This window comes from Panthera uncia, chromosome D1, assembly GCF_023721935.1.
Source record: "Panthera uncia isolate 11264 chromosome D1, Puncia_PCG_1.0, whole genome shotgun sequence".
Classification (NCBI taxonomy): Eukaryota; Metazoa; Chordata; class Mammalia; order Carnivora; family Felidae; genus Panthera; species Panthera uncia.
This window is the reverse complement of record NC_064808.1, coordinates 90,004,129-90,020,604: the sequence shown is the minus strand read 5'-3', so window position 1 is coordinate 90,020,604 and position 16,476 is coordinate 90,004,129. Positions and strand designations below refer to the sequence as shown.

The window sequence follows — 16,476 nt, the reverse complement described above, 5'->3', positions numbered from 1 at the left end:
AATAATACTGTGAGTTTCAAAAATTCAGGCTATTACAACAAAATAGTCTTACATAGGCTGAGAAAAGGCAACTAGAAGACGTATCTAAGTAAATAACTTCCATTCTATTGTATCAATTTATATTGACTGAAATATTATTTGGTAGCTCAAAATATGTAATTTATGAATACAGCCAAGAGCACATATATAAAAATAAACTGATGGCTGTTATTCCTAAAATGTCTGAGAATAAACACAGGTTTGTATTTTATACTAAGGAATAACAACACTTCCCACTAAGTGACAAGAGAACACTCACTTGATTAGTGCCAAGAAAAAAAAAGTAAGCATTTCCATTGGCTCTCAAGGACTCTCTCAACTACAACAGGTAAGAATTAAAACAGATTTAAATACATGCCTTTTTCCATTCGCAGACATTTTCCAATGATTTGGAATAGTAGGGGGAAGACTCCACATAGTTTACAAATTCCAGGTATTTGCAACATATGCATACTAGGCCCAGATTTGTTAAGCATTCATCCTGAATGCTGTTTCTGCAATGGTCAACAGCAGGCAGAGAAGAACACACTGCATGAACCGCTCCCCAGCCCCAAACCAGGATTAAAGAGTACCCAATAATCAAAGCAGTCCCAACAATCAACTGTTTAAAAGTTAAAGCTCTTTGTGGTCCTGGTCTGTTTTTGAAACTCAAGACATTCTTTCTGCCATTTTTAAGCCTTTTTTAAACATTACATAGATACAACCTTCCAAGAGGGGGGAAAACTGCTCTTCTACCTCAGCCTAGCGTACGAGCAACTTCCGAGTGCCTGTATGACAATCAATATCTGAAATTGGAGATATGAATTTTAGTTCTTGCCCTCTGGTAATGTTAGAAAAAAAGAGGGGAAAAAAGAAGGCAGGATCATCACTTCTGAAGTTTAGGGAGATTAGAATCCAAGAGTCTAGAGTACATCTTAGAGGTAACAGAGCTGTGCCAAAATGGTATTTTAGTTGGATTTCACTGGGTTCTAGAACCAACTCTAAAAATTCAGGCAATGAAGCACTGTGATGATCTTTGAGGACTACAACAAAGAATCCTGTGTAAGCTGGTAGAAGATTTAACAAACCCCATAAAATTTTCAGATTCCTAAACAGCCCTGCTGATTTTAGTATATCTGAAATCCATTGTCTTCTGTTTTCATGGCCACTGTTTTATTGTACCTCTTGTCTAGCTTACTGCAAGAAGCCTCTGAGTGATCTTTGTCCTTCCCATCTTACCCTTGCCAATTCATTTTCCACATTACAGCCAGTCCTAGGACCTAAGACTATGTCCACTTCCCAGCTTACAGCTCTTTGATGACTAAGTCTAGGGTCAAGTCTAAACCCCCTAGTACCTCATCTCACCTCTTATGTATGTCTCCAGTCTCATTTCTGATCACTTCCCACCTCCTTTCACCCTCTTCCCTCTAACCTCAGGCTCCAGCTAGCTAGAACTACATCACATAAAACATTTCACCAGACTATTGGGGACATGACCTGTTCCAAATTAATGCTTCTGAAGTTTTGATGCCTTAAATCTAAAAGAGCACAATGATTGGAAAAAAAAAAAAAAGCCGATGTCACCTCAGTATCTTCTAATTTTCTTTTATCTAACTGCAGGTTATAGCCCACAAGTGGGATGAGTTGGGAAATCAATTTTAGTAGGTTGTGACCACCTTTCTAAACACCCCAAGTGGGAGATAAAGAGACAAGGCACAGGGGATCAAGAAGCGTCGTGGTAAAGAGGACCCAGGGCCAGTGAGGGTGGCTAGGGAGAACAGGGTGAATGGGGAGCTGGTACAGGTTGGAGGGGATGGGTGCAGGGGAGGAGCACTTGAAGACTGCCAGTGTGGGGGAGGGGATTGGCTGAGCCCGCGGGCACAGTGCATACATGTGATAACCGGGAGGCGTCGTGCCCCACACCAGGTGTTGGCGTACATCAGCAGGACCACGACAAGCAAACCTGGGGTATCCCTGGTCTACTCCATGCCCTCCCACAACGTGTCGCTGCGGCTGCAGGGCCTCCTGGAGAAAGACTCTGGGTCCTCCCACTGCTCTGTGAATGTGCAAGACCATCGAGGCATAAATAGGAGCCACAGCAGCAAAACTTTAGAACTCAGTGTGCTGGGTAAGTGTGAAGCACACACTTTGCAATACCGCCCCAGCCCCCAGGGAGGTCAGGCAGGTCTCTCCCAAAAGGCTGCCTGTAAAGGTTGGAGGAGGGCAGATGGAGTGACAGAAGAGGGAGGCGGGGAGTGTAGGAGGTGGTGGAGGTGGGGGTCTGTTGGTTCCTGGGGACTGACTGAATTTTTAACCTGTCTCCCTGCTCCAGTTCCTCCAGCTCCTCTGTCCTGCCATCTCCTGGGTGTGGCCCGTGTGGGGACCAACATGACCCTGAGCTGCCAGTCCCCCAGGAGTAAGCCAGCTGCCCAATACCAGTGGGAGCAGGCACCCCCATCCGCCCAGGTTTTCTTTGCACCAGTTTTAGGTGAGGGAACTTCTGGAGACAAATGAGTGTGTGGCTGGGGCAGGGAAGGATGAGAGGTACCAGGAGGGGGGGGGGTGAAAAGGGGAGGCAATGCTGCCAAGTACTGGGGTAGAGGAGGTGTGGTGGTGGTGGTGGTGGAGGAGGACTACGTACCTGTAGGGAGGAGACTAGAGAAAGAGCCTACCAGGTACAGGCAATGTGTTGGGTGTGTTCGTGCGCTGTATACTTATGATAGTCGAGAGGACATATGACCTGGTGGTTCTAGAGCCAGATTAGCTGTGCTCGAATATAATAGAACATACCAGAGGGCACTGCACATAGTTAAGTAGCATGTCATTTTGCGGATTAAATAAGTGAATATTTGCAAAGCACCTAGAACAGTGCATGGCACATAGTAAATGTTACAGAAGTGTTGGCTACAATCATTATTATTTTGTGGAAATGTTTCAGTTAAACATATATATTACGTGACTATTAGGCCACAGGGTAAAATATATTTCTTCTTACTATATGTTCAAAAGATGCATTGCTTTGGTTTTTTATTCCAGTATATAAGAATGAGATATGTAATAGATACCTGCACAACTACAATCTAACACTATAAAAAGGTTATCTATCAAAACATATAAATTGTCTAGAATTGGTATGCCCACCATACTGTTATTCCAAAACTATCTGCTCCACCCTTTCTTGGTTCTTTAAGACACCACTAACGAGTCATTTGTAGATTCTAAGTCATACCTTCACCAAATGCCATGCACTATAGCAAACTGTTATTCAGTTGAAAGGCATGACTTTTTTATTTAATTAATTTAATTAATTAATTAATTTTTTTAAGTAGGCTTCACGACCAGTATGGAGCCCAACACGAGGCTTGAACTCAAGACGCTGAGATCAAGACCTGAGCTGAGGTCAAGAGTGGGACGCTTAACCAACTGAGCCACCCAGGTGCCCCAGAAGGGATGACTTTTTAAACAGCTTACCACTTATAAATCTTCTTTGAGTGAAATAAGTCAGTCAGAGGAAGACAGATATCATATGTTTTCACTCATATGTGGATCTTGAGAAACTTAGAAGACCATGGGGGAAGGGAAGGGGGAAAAAATAGTCACTTATAAATTTTCTGGAACAAATGCGGTATTTGGATGTTTCCAGTTTAAGATTCTTGAACAAAATATATTTTACTATACTGGCAGTTTACACTGTTCTAGGTTATGCTGCCTCTGGTCTTTTACCCCAAGTGCTCATCTCTAACTACCCTCTTCTACTCAGTTCAGTGCACTCTACCTTCAGGATCCACCTCCTGAAAGCCTATGATGACGTGCCTTTCCTGTGTATGCCTGAAGCACCATGAGCTTAATGTCAACGTGTCACACAGACCTTGCTCACAACCCTGTAACTGGTGCTTTTGTAGTCTGAATCTTTCACTGGAAGGTGGACACTCTGACAGTAAATGGTACACTGCAGCATCTCTAGGACCTACTGCACAAGGCACTCAAATATTTGTGGTGAATAATAATAATAATAATAAAAAAGTAAGTCCCTATTTCAGACTTTAGTATTTGGAGAAACCCTGTGATGAAATCTGTCAGCTGGGTCTGATGAAAGGGAATGGGTAAGATCTCCAAATCCTCCCACAGATTCTTGCACTTTAGCCAAGAGTTAAGCTCCACATCTTTCTCCTGCTTCCTAAGGACAGTGGAATTCAAGGGTCCAGTCCCGCTACGGCTGCCAAGAAAGATATCAGAAAGATGCTCAGAGTTCTAAAGCAGTGGCCTCCCACTGGGGTATTCCTACTCTTTCATGATTAATCAAGGCATCATAAAACCTTAGGGATTCCTGGCATTTCCAGCTGGCATGTATTTCTTACATGTAAAGCTTGGCCCCTGAATTTAAAATAACCAAAGCAATATAGGTTAGGGATATTGGTTTTCTTTAAATGTTAAGTGGAATATTGTCTGATCATCAACATTCTCAAGATACATTTGATAAAATCTACAGATACGAATGTTGCGTGGATTTTTCAGATTCATAGTACATTACTGAGTACATTTTACAGTCAATGCTCATTTTATTCATCTCATACTAGATTTAATATTTCCTATATCCTATTAACATCCTGTAAACTTTCACCTATAACAAAAAAACTTTAATGTCCATTTTAAAATGTTCAAGAGAGTACAAAAAGTCTTTTGGGAGCACAAAAACAAAGTTTGAATATCATTATTCCAAAGCTGTTCTGGCCAATACAGTAGCCACTGGCTACATATATATGACCATTTAAATTAAAATTAAAGAAAATTAAAAATTCAGTTTCACACCGTCACACTAGCCACAGTTCAAGTGTTCAATAACCACCTGTGGCTAGTGGCTATTGCTCAGTGGCTGATGGACAGTGCAGACAACAGGACACATATATCACATAAAGAAAGTTCTATCAGACAGCATTGTCCTAGAAAATCAAGAATATGACACTGTTTGCCCTAGCTAACTGAGATTATAAGACTTTATTCTGTGCACTAAAAGCTCTTCCTCCCTAGTAGGGTGGACCATTTTTCTTTACTTGTATCAAGGTTCCTCCTACTCTGGGGTAAAGACACAGGGAGGGCAAAAAAAAAGGAACTTTGAGCTTCCCCTAAAGGTTTGAGTATGTAGCTAAGAAAACTGTTTCGTAAAATAGACTTCTTTAATACTCCAAATAACAACTTTTTACCTGCACTGTTCAATATGGTAGCCACTAGCCACATGTGGCATTTATAATTTAAAATTAAATTAATTAAAATGAAACACAATTTAAAATTCAGTTCCTCGGGCACACTAGCCACATTCCAAGGTCTCAACAGCCACAAGTGACTGGTAGCTATCACAATGAACTGTGTTAGATATAGAACATGTCCATCATCACAGAAAGTTTTATTACACAGCACTGTTTGTACTATGTGCTTTCTAAATTCTTTTTTCTTTTTACGTATCATCTTATTGAAGGATCCATAATAACTTCATTCCACTCTTTACTAGATTTCCCCAAATGCCAAGAAATAAACTCAGAAGACTATTCATCCAAAGTTTTAACATGTGCTTGTTAGACCCTCACCTCCTAAACTGAAAGACTGTAAGTGAAAGGTCGGTAGTCCAAGATGGTCTATTCCTTTAAGATACACATCAAGCCTCTATCAGACTCACAAGCAGGCAAGCGTTCTGGAACACACAAGCCTCTGGATGACAGTGGCATGGGAACAACAGAAACAGAATATGTAAAAAATGGAAGCAAACAAATCTGACCCAATCTTTCTTGCAAACGATTTGAGTGGTATACCATATTTCTCGGAAATCTTTCAATGACAGTACAGAGGGAACGTCTTGTCTGCAAACACCAGAGAGAAATCCTCAGAGGTGGGTGGAGTCTATTAAAATGCTACACAGGGACACAGGTTATCTGCTGGCTTCAAGCCATCTTTACCTCACTGGTTCTCACAAACAAATGACAAGGCTTGAGGGCTAAAACGAAAGGTCAATATGTAATTTGTCTGCTAAAGCATGAATTTTGTTCTAAAGATTATAACAATTACTAATGAATAAATCTAAGCAATACCCCTAAAACACTGATCATTTTGGTTGCTAGGCAGAAGACTCCCTACCACTTTTAAATTTGTCTGATGAGCAACCAGTACTGATCCAGCAAACACAAGCTTTTTAGGTCATACAATCACCTTGCATTTCATCTCGAGGCAGAGCTAGAAGTACACATCTGTTTCAAAGACATAAAGCCAACTCTCAAGAGGCAAATTTTTGGAGAACACCCAAAAATATGGGACTTGAGAATGAGTTTTGCAGTGCATCAGATTAACTGACTGAAGTGTGAATACAGCATCTGGCTCAGAAGTGAATGCTTTCATGAATGCCAAGTCTAGATAGATCTTTCAACTACTATAGTATGGACTGTGATGAGATCTCTCCCTCCTTTGAAGTCATCACACTTATTGTCTGCTTTAGTCATATGACACTTAATCAAATACTGCCATCACATACCATCCCTTGTGTTGTCCAGCTTTTAACTCTTTGATGTGTCTATACATACTTCAACTGCACTGTAAGCTCTTTATTTATCCTAACATCTAGCATACAGCCCTGCACATAGTAAGCACTCAAGTTATATGGTGAATGGAGACATGATGAAAAGGCCTATAGAATAAGAAAAATCATGCAATCACCAGACAGAAAACCACCCATTTGTTTATCTGGCTCCAAAATTAGGGACGGATTTTCTTCTGGCAAACGAACAAAAAAGCAGCAAAACTTCAGAACCAAACAGTAATCTGTGCAGTAAGGCAGTATCAAACACATCCATTTCCAAATGACTGAACGAATACCAATAAATGGACATGTCGGACTTCAAAATGAAACTCTTTGCAGCAATAAACAAACGTTTATATCTGACTTTAAGCTAAAACCCTATGCACTTAGAAATATACACATTCACTTAACATGCAAAAATAGTACTTTGGTAGCAAAATCCAAGAGCTATTAATTTCAAAATTTACAATTTCAATAGATAAGAAGTCTAAAACAGTCCAAAAAAGGGAAGTGATGTGTTTTTCAGGTTATTCAGGAAGGTAGCCAGGGAAGAGGCTGGGATGGGACTCAGCTTTCTGATGCCTTCTTGTGATGAGATGAAGGCTGCTACTTCAACATACTGAAACTATGATTAAAGGAAAGTTTCCTGGAAAAACCGAAGTTCCTATATACCTCTTCCCTCCTTTCAAACTTGGAAGAAATTGTTTACTGAGTTTTCATAATTGCATTTTAATGCATATTTCAAATGCATTGAGCCAGAAATTTAATGGACACACAGGATATTCCTTCCCTGTGACCCTCTGACATGAATTCACATTTAAGTGAGCACACTAGTCCGTACAAAAAGTTCCTCATGGTCCATATCTTACTGTACTTTTTCTATTGTGTGAAATTCAAAGCACAAAAGATTGTTGAATTTCTTTTTGCAGTTCTCATCAAGACAATAAAGTAAAAGAAGAGCTTTCCGGTTGCGCCTGGGCGGCTCAGTCGGTGAAACGTCCGACTCTTGATCTTGGCTCAGGTCATGATCTCAGAGTTCGTGATATGGAGCACTGAGTCGGGCTCCGGGCTGACAGCATGGAGCCTGCTTGGGATTCTTTCTCTCCCCCTTTTTCTCTCAAAAATAAATAAATAAACTTAAAAAACAAGAAGAAGAGATTTCCGAATTACTCATCCTGAATAAGCATTTCTGAAACTGGGATCTAAAGATTTGCTTTCAGGTATCTGAGACTCTCTGAGAATTTTTTAAAGTTGTGTTTTTATTTTCATAAACATACTCTGTCTGGATTACTTGGGGACATCCACCTCATAACTGTGTAAGGCTACGGTGTCAGTGACGACATTTGCTTCTTTGCTTAAGATTACATTTATACTAAATCTTCTAGAGGGACAGAGCTTAGTATTCAATGCAAAATTTTTCAAACTGGGTTTCAGTCTATGTCTTTGAATTAAAGTCTGAGTAACACTGATCTAGATCTCTATACTTTCCAAAGTTCTCCTTCTAGACTGTATTTGGTAAATTTAATAAATATGTGTCCAGTGTCTACTATGTGCTAGGCACGGAAATATGGCAGTGAATAAGAGAAACCAGAACTTGTCCTTACAGAGCTTATATTCTGGCAGGAAAGACCAACATTGTTAATGAAGAAATCTGGTTCCTTGGTTGAAATCACTTAACAAGTAGAGAAAAAAAAATACATACAGTTATCTGCCCTCCTGTCACCTACAACTGTTGATCAGAGAATCCACTGTCAACATGTTCTCAAAATATTCTAAGAGCTTGAGGTCAATTTGGTCTTATCTGTTTGACATCAGGTGAACAGATCCTCTTTTAAAAATTCTTCAGGGGGGCAGCTGGGTGGCTCACTCGGTTAAGCATCTGACTCTTGATTTCGGCTCAGGTCATGATATCATGGTTTGTGAGTTTGAGCCCCGCTTCCAACTCTGCGCTGACAGCATGGAGCCTGCTTGGGATTCTCTCTCTCTGCTCCTCCCCTGCTCATGCTCGCTCTCTCTCTCTCAAAATAAATAAACATTTAAAAAATTAAAAACAATTCTTCAGAGAAGCTCAATCTCCTTTCCTTGCTTTAGGTTATGCTTCTCATAAGTGGACAAAGACGCAACTAGCTATTTTCTGGTTGTTTGAGAAACAGTTTTATGGAGAGATTTATATTCATTGAGGTTTTGATTGCACAACACTTTACCCTTTTGATTGGGAAATTTCTATGGACAAAATCAATCAAGCCAAAACAGTTACAAATGCCTAAGTACACTTCTAAACTCATGAAAAGTTCATGGGTGGATGCTAACCAGCACGGTGCAAAAACTCCCAGAAATTTAACCTTAATGACCTTGAAATTGAATTTATAACTTTATTCTTTAATAGAACAATCAATGAGATTCAGAACACAGTGGCTCCTATTAGCTACTACTTTAATGCTGTCTATAAACTACTACTTTAATGACACCCTTGTTAAGGGGGTATAAAAAGAGAGGGTCGTAAGAAGACCTAAATGTACACATTATCAAGTAAACCAATTCAATTCTGTAATTGAGAAGTGGGTGCCAAATTCCCTGAACGACAGTCAATAAGTTTGAAATATCTTAGTTTCTGGACCACATTTTCTAAGCGACAATGTCCCGGGATGAACACTACTTGAGCCAAGATCTCTCCAACTTTGGAACAATCTCCTCCGTTAGCGTGATTGTGATTGTTCTCACTGGGTTTTTACCCAAGGAGCTGGGGGGGAAAGTGCCATCCCTGCCAGAAGAGAAGTACACAGATACTATGACTATTAACAAGAAGTAGTTCATTGAAAACTGGGAGAAAGATTCCTACCAGAATCTTTTAGCAGATACTATGGCAAGGGAACTAGCTTACGTAAAAGACAACTCCCTCTCTGCCAATAATACAAATCTGAAAGCCTAAAGGTCAAAACAAACAACGGAAAGATAACCTGGCTGCTGGTAAAAATTTCTAGCCCAAATTAAGCCTCTGTACCTGAACACTCAGATCCACAGATAGCCAGATGCACACTGAGAGCTTTACTTTTCACCACATCCGGCACAATAACTAAAGCAGGGAAAAACTGGCTTTCGTGAAGGAGCTTAGTCAGAAACATAGAAGGGCCTCAAGCCAACCTAACTCTGGAGACATCGACACTCTACAAATTCCAGACCAACTCTCAGCCAGGCTAACTTTAATTGTGCCCCTAACTCCGCGATAACAATACACTATCTGACTACAACCGAGCCTCTTCAATTCTCCAAAGCATCTCAAGTCTTATCCTTCGAAGCTCAAGTTAGAAAAGCAAGGCGACTGACACAAAGGCCAGTCGTCCAAAGGCGCTTTTTGCGTGGCTCTGCACTGCCACTCATTTGAAAATTCCTAAACTGAGGGCTCACCGGCCCCCCTCTTCTATCCTTCCTCAATTCCGCCCCGGCTGGTAAGCCTCGGCCTGGGAGCCCCTCAGCCTGGAACAAAGCGAGGGGCCCCGGCGGTGGGGGCGAGAGGCGCCAGCGACACGGGAACTGCCGCACAGCGCACAATGAGAAACTACCAACTTCAGAGCGTAGGAACATCAATTGGCAAGAAAGAGGGGCGGCGGCAGGCACGCCCAACTTCAAACTCAGGAAACCTACGGGCTGGCGGCCATCTGGAAAAAAGCCCCCTTCCCAGGGAAAGAAGAAAAAGGCGGAGGAGATGCGAATCGCCCACCGGGCCCCGGAGGGGAGCCCTGAGCTCAGACCGGCCCCCGCCCCCGAGGCCCGCTTCCCCGCCTTCTCTCTGCCTCTGGTTCGCTGCCCCAGGCCGGGCGGCCGGTTACCTTGATGCGCTCCCGGCACTGGGAAGGGGTCCGCTCGTAGCCCAGCTCGGCCAGGGCCCGGGACACGCGCTCGTACATGGCTGGCCCAGGGGCCTTGCTGCCGAACACCGTGCCGGCTCCCTCCAGCTGCTGGTACCGCGCCTCCACCAGCCGCTCGTTGCCCCATACTGCGATGAGCGCGTTCGTCTCGGCCGGCGTCCACGACATGCCCCGGCAGGCGGCGGCGGCGGCTGCCGCAGCCCCGCCACCGCCGCCACCAGGGGAGAAGGAGACCGAGGACGAGGCGGCGCTGCGGCCCCCCAGCCCCAGCCCGAGACCCCCAGACGCCGCTGCCCCCGAGCCCGTCGCACTGCCCGGCCCGAGCGGGGAGGCACCCCGAGGCGTGGAAGGGTCGGACAGCGATGGATTTCCGTCGCTCAGGCCACCAGGAGAAGCCGGGGAGAGCACCTCCATCTTCGGGATTTTTAGCGGCGAGTTGGCGGGCAGCTCCGAGCCACAGGGCGCAGCCATCTTCCAAGCGGCCGCCGCTGCACCGCCCGGAAGTGACGCGCCCGCGCATCCGGCCGCCGCGGTCTCCGGGGCTGCCCTCGGGCCTGGCTCGCCCGAGGGCGGACGGCTACGGGCCCCTGCTGCCGAACGGAGGCCGTCCGCTTCCCCCGGCCTCTCTCCGCGGGCCGTACCGCGCCGCCCGCTCCTCTCCCGGGGTGAGGGGCGGGGATGAGGCGCGCCGAAGCCCCGAGCTGACGAGAAGGGTGGGGGCATGAGGGCGCTGGTGTGAGGAACAGATTGGAGCCTTCCCACTTCCTCTCCAATCTCAGCCCCCGGGAGGAGGGGTGAGGCCCGCGAGGGGGCCCAGAGTTAAGGAGGACTTGACCATTTCCCTCGCTCTCTCTCTTCTCTCCCTCCGCTCTGCCTCCCCTCCCTCTGAGCTGGCCTCGGGGCGCCGAGGCTGACGTCCAGGGCGGAGACTGGGGAAACCTGCCGAGGGCTTCTCCGGGAAGCGCCGAGGCTGAAGGAGAGCATTTCTGGGGGAGGCTTTAAAAAGCAGTTGTGGACCAGGGTTAGAGTTGGTTCGCTGTGGCTTTTCGAGAAACCCTTGCGCCATTATTTGAGGAACAGCAACTCTGGCTCCAGTTAAGATCTGTTTTCCAGTTAGCCTGGGTAGGTGTGACCATGTGTAGAAAAACTTAGATGTCTTTATCGCGTCTGTACTTTGTAGTTCAAACATGTAGGAACTCTGGGGCCCGGCAGAAAAGTTACTTTCCAAAACCATTCTCCATCATCCCTGATTTGGAAGTTTCCTCGTTTTCCTACTGTATTTCACACCCTGGAGTGTAAGGAGTTTGAAAAGACGACTGCCAATTATGGCAGCTCTTGTGACCTCTGGTAATTAGTTTATCAGCCGTTCCTGAATACTCCTCAAAGTGCTGCAGTTTAATGAACATTAGCACGCCAAAGCCAATAGTAGCTGTAAGAGGTATTTCAATAATCTTCAAAGCCAAATATCTGATTGTTTATCTTGAATCCTTAACTTAAAAGCCTCAGCGGATCTTTTTCAAATATGTGGAATTTTTTTTGGAAAGCAAATATTTGTTAGGTTTTTAAAAGAAAATGGAGCTGAGGGGGTGCCTGGGTGGCCCAGTCCCTCAAGTGTCCGAGTCCTGATCTCAGCTCAGGTGTTGAGTTCAGGGTGGTGAGTTCAAGCCCCCTATTGGGCTCCTGCCCGGTGTGGAAACAATGAATGAATGAATGAATGAATGAATGAATAGATAAATAAATAAATATAGAGCTGAGGTCAGCTACACCCTAGAATCACACTAAGAGAATAATATGCTTAGAAAGCCAAAGGAATAAGCAGTAGGGATGAAGTAGAGGAGGTAACCGTCTCTATCATATTAAAAGGCCCCCATAGTTTTCAGTATGAGGAATCATAAAGAAGTTCCAGAATTTATGCTATATTTTCCTCTTTTTCTAAGAAAAAGATATGGTCAAACACCTTGGTGAAGAGTATGGATTCTATGGGAGTTGGGAAGGGGTTAAAAAAACAGAAAAGTTTGGATTCTAGAGTCGAAATGCCTGGCTTCAAATTCCAGTTGTGCAACCTCAGCCAATTTAGTTAAGCAATCTCTCAGTACCTTGCTTTCTTCATTTATAAAATGGGGATGACCTCACAGCATTGTTATGAGAATTAAATGGGTTGATACAGGTAAAGCCCTTAGAAGGGTGCCTGGTTCACAGTAAACGTTAGATGAACATTAGCTATTATCTCATTTGGGCTATGTGACAGTCCTCTCTTATGCACGATTTCACTTTCAGGGTTTCAGTTGCCAGTGCCAAAAGGCAGTCAGGAAGCAGATCGTCCTGATTTATGGCCAGAAGGTCAATAGCCTAAAGCTATCTCACAATGCCTCTGTCAGTCACTTCTCTTCATCTCATCGTGTAGGCAGTATCTCATCTCACATCATCGCAGGAAGGGTGAGTACAGTACGATAAGGTATTTTGAGAGAGGAACCACATTCACATAACTTTTGTTACAGTACGTTGTTATAATTGGGCTATTGTTACTGTCATTAATCTCTAACCATGGCTAATTTATAAATTAAACTTTATCTTAGGTATGTATGTATATGAAAGAACATAGTACATGTAGAGTTGGGGACTATGTGTGCTTTCAGGCATCCACTGGGGGTCTTGGACCAATCCTCTGTGGATAAGGAGGACTACTGTAGGTTAGTTAATAGAGACTCTTTCCTTTGTCGCTTTCTCTCCACCACTAGCTTTCAGTGTCTTCATTTTCAGTTCTTTTAAGGGCTCTTATGGCATCTCAAACACCTGTCAAAGCAAAATTCACTCTTATTCCACCCAACAGTACGTTTTTTAATGTCATAAGGTATTTAATGTGCATGAAAGGGGAGAGTCATGCCTAAATCAGAGACTCCGAAGAGTTTTAAAATCACTGCTTATCCTGCTCTCATTTTCCCAGGAGCCTGAAAAAGAGCCTCCCTCCTTCTTTTGTTAATTCTGGATGATTCTCAAATCAACTCTGACTCATGCAGGAAGCCTTCCTAGATAAAGTGGGTTGACTGGGAAGTCTCCCTTCCCACAAACTTCTGTTTCTAGACATTATTTCTATATGCCCCCCCCCTTTATTCCCACAGCTCATCAGTCTATCCAATGAGAAAAAGTGTCAAAAATAAAATTTCCAGTAATATCCTGAGGTTACAATTAATTCAATAACATAAAAGCCATTAATATGTACTACACAGTATGGAGGCATTGCTGCATAGGCAACCTGGATCATGTGCTTGTCATGCTGGCTAACCATGGCTGATCTGGATTCCTGGAGCTGTGTGATGTGCTCCTTCAAGGCTTCATAGTTCAATCAGAATTTCTGGAATGTGTTTGAAGTAATGTACTACACTTTTTGTGGATTCACATGATAGCATGAGTAGATGAAAAACCTATTTGAGAGATAATGTATACAATGTCTCAAAATAATGTGCAAAAGAGGTCAGACCGATACAGAGTCATCAACCTGTAATCCCGTTTAATTGCATCATCCCCTTTTCCATTTCCTCCACAATCTATGCCCAGTATTTGTTTTCTCAACTTTTCGTTCTTTTTTCCCCCCGTTGATTATCTTCCCTATGCTGTATCTTTTATTCCCATGACCTGTTCATTCCATAACTAGAAGCCTGAATCTTCCCTTCCCCTACATCTCTTTTGTGCGTTTCCTTACCTCCCTCCCCTCCAGCAACCATCACTTTGTTTTCTGTATTTATGAGTCTGTTTCTGCTTTTTGTTTGCTTGTTTGTTTGGTTTGTTTTTTGGATTCCAAATATACGTGAAACCATATGCTATTTGTCTTTGACTTAATTCACTTGGTATTATACTCGCTAGGTCTATTCATGTTGTCACAAAGGGCAAGATCTCATCCTTTTTATGGATGAGTAATCTTCAATTGTGTATATACCATGTCTTCTTTATCAATTCATCTGTCAATGGACACTTGGGTTGCTTCCATATCTTGGCTATTGTAAATAATGCTTCAATAAACATAGGGGTGCATGTAACTTTTCAAATTGGTGCTTTCATTTTCCTTTGGGTAAGTACCCTATTGTGGAATTATTAGATTGTATGGTATTTCTGTTTTAGTTTTTTGAGGAAATTCCATACCATTTTTCTCAGTGGCTATACCAATTTACATTCCCACCAACAGTGCATGAGGGTTCCTTTATCTCCACATCCTCATCAACACTTATTTCTTGTCTTTTTTACTCTAATTTTTTTAATGTTTATTTATTTTTGAGAGAGAGAGAGACAGAATGCGAGTGGAGGAGAGGTAGAGAGACAGGGAGACACAGAATCTGAAGCAGGCTCCAGGTTCTGAGCTGTCAGCACAGAGCCTGATGCAGGGCTTGAACTCACAGACAGTGAGATCATGACCTGAGCTGAAGTTGGACTAACCAACTGAGCCACCCAGGCGCCCCTCTTGTCTTTTTTATTCTGGCCATTCAGGCAGGTATAAGGTGATAATCTCATTGTGGTTTTGATTTCCGTTTCCCTGATGATTAGTGATGTTGAGTATCCTGTCATGTGTGTGTTGGCCATCTGTATATTTTCTTTGGAAATGTCTGTTCAGGTCCTGTGCCCAGTTTGTAAAGGGATTATTTGTGGAGTTTTTGGGTATTGAGTTGTATAAGTTCTTTATATAGTCTGCATATGAACCCTTTTCAGATGTATCACTTGCAAATATCTTCTCCCACTTAGTAGTAGCCTTTTCATTTTGTCGACAGTTTCCTTCACTGTGCAGAAGCTTTTTGATGTCGTCCCTGTAGTTTATTTTTGTGTTTGTTTCCCTTGCCTTAAGAGACATATCTAGAACAATGTTGTTATGGCTGATGTCAAAGAAATTACTGCCTACGTTCTATTTTAGGAGTTTTGTGGTTTCAGGTCTCACATTTAGGTCCTTAATCCATTTTGAGTTTATTTTAAAAGAAAGTGGTCCAGTTTCATTTTTTTGCATGTGGCTGTCCAGTTTTCCCAGCACTATTTGTTGAAAAGACCATCTATTTCCCAGTGCATATTCCTCTGTGCCCAGTGTTTGTATTTCCAACTTTTGTCTGAAGCCTCTCCTAATCAGTTGGACAAAAGTTCTCCGTCTAGTACCCACTCACACAATTTAGCATTTCACATTAATGTTTTCTGTTTCAAAAGCTTTATTCATTCTGTTACATACTTACTCCCTTGCTGTGTTTTATGACTGTCAGTGTGTTTGCTGTTTCATCTTTTTTTCCCTTCATATTCCACATCAAGTCCTGTTACCTCTGAAATCTTTCCTAAATCTGACTACTTCTCAACTCTAGCCTCCATCATGTCTTTCCTGGACAACTGGACTTTCTATGTGCACACTTGTCTGCTTACACAGTAGCCAAGGTGAATTTGGTTTTTTAAAACTTATTTCTTGTGAAATGTAACATGAATACAGAGGAGTATATGAAACATACATGTACAACTACTGTATGGTTTATTATAAAGCAAATAGTGCATAGCCACAATCAAGTCAAAGAAATAGAATGTAGATAGCACTCTAGAAGCTTTGCCCCATAATCCCTTCCCAATGTTAAACCCTTATCTCCCTTATAGAGATAACCACTATACTGACTTGCCTTTCTTTATAATTTTGTCACTGTATCTCATCCACCCAAGCACTGTCAGAAAGGAATGTAGGCCCACCTTGCCAAGCTTCCAACTTTTAAGGAAGGCCAGAAGTCTGGCTTTTAAATTTTTTTAAATTTAATTTTAAAATGTTGCATTATTTTTTTTTTAAATTTTTTTTTCAACGTTTTTTATTTATTTTTGGGACAGAGAGAGACAGAGCATGAACGGGGGAGGGGCAGAGAGAGAGGGAGACACAGAATCGGAAACAGGCTCCAGGCTCCGAGCCATCAGCCCAGAGCCTGACGCGGGGCTTGAACTCACAGACCGCGAGATCGTGACCTGGCTGAAGTCGGACGCTTAACCAACTGCGCCACCCAGGCACCCCTGCATTATTTTTTTAAAAATATG

The 16,476-nt window shown here is 42.9% G+C and overlaps 1 protein-coding gene and 1 long non-coding RNA gene across 5 annotated transcripts in view; one reads left to right on the top strand and one right to left on the bottom strand.

The window, feature by feature from the left end:
• Nucleotides 1-11,169, bottom strand: part of MSANTD2 (Myb/SANT DNA binding domain containing 2) — a 31,553-nt gene extending 20,384 nt beyond the window's left edge. For all 3 annotated transcript variants that reach the window (XM_049655066.1, XM_049655072.1, XM_049655089.1), the window contains exon 1: nt 10,408-11,169. In XM_049655066.1, the coding sequence (XP_049511023.1) occupies nt 10,408-11,169 (762 nt within the window). The remainder of the gene's footprint in view (nt 1-10,407) is intronic.
• LOC125939598 (uncharacterized) overlaps nt 11,023-16,476 on the top strand; it is a 34,538-nt gene continuing 29,084 nt past the window's right edge. The window contains exons 1-2 of one of the 2 annotated variants that reach the window (XR_007463105.1): nt 11,023-11,111; nt 12,724-12,882. This is a non-coding gene — a long non-coding RNA (uncharacterized LOC125939598). Of the gene's footprint in view, nt 11,112-11,419; nt 11,569-12,723; nt 12,883-16,476 lie in introns of those variants that run through there. The other variant, XR_007463106.1, reaches the window with a different exon arrangement.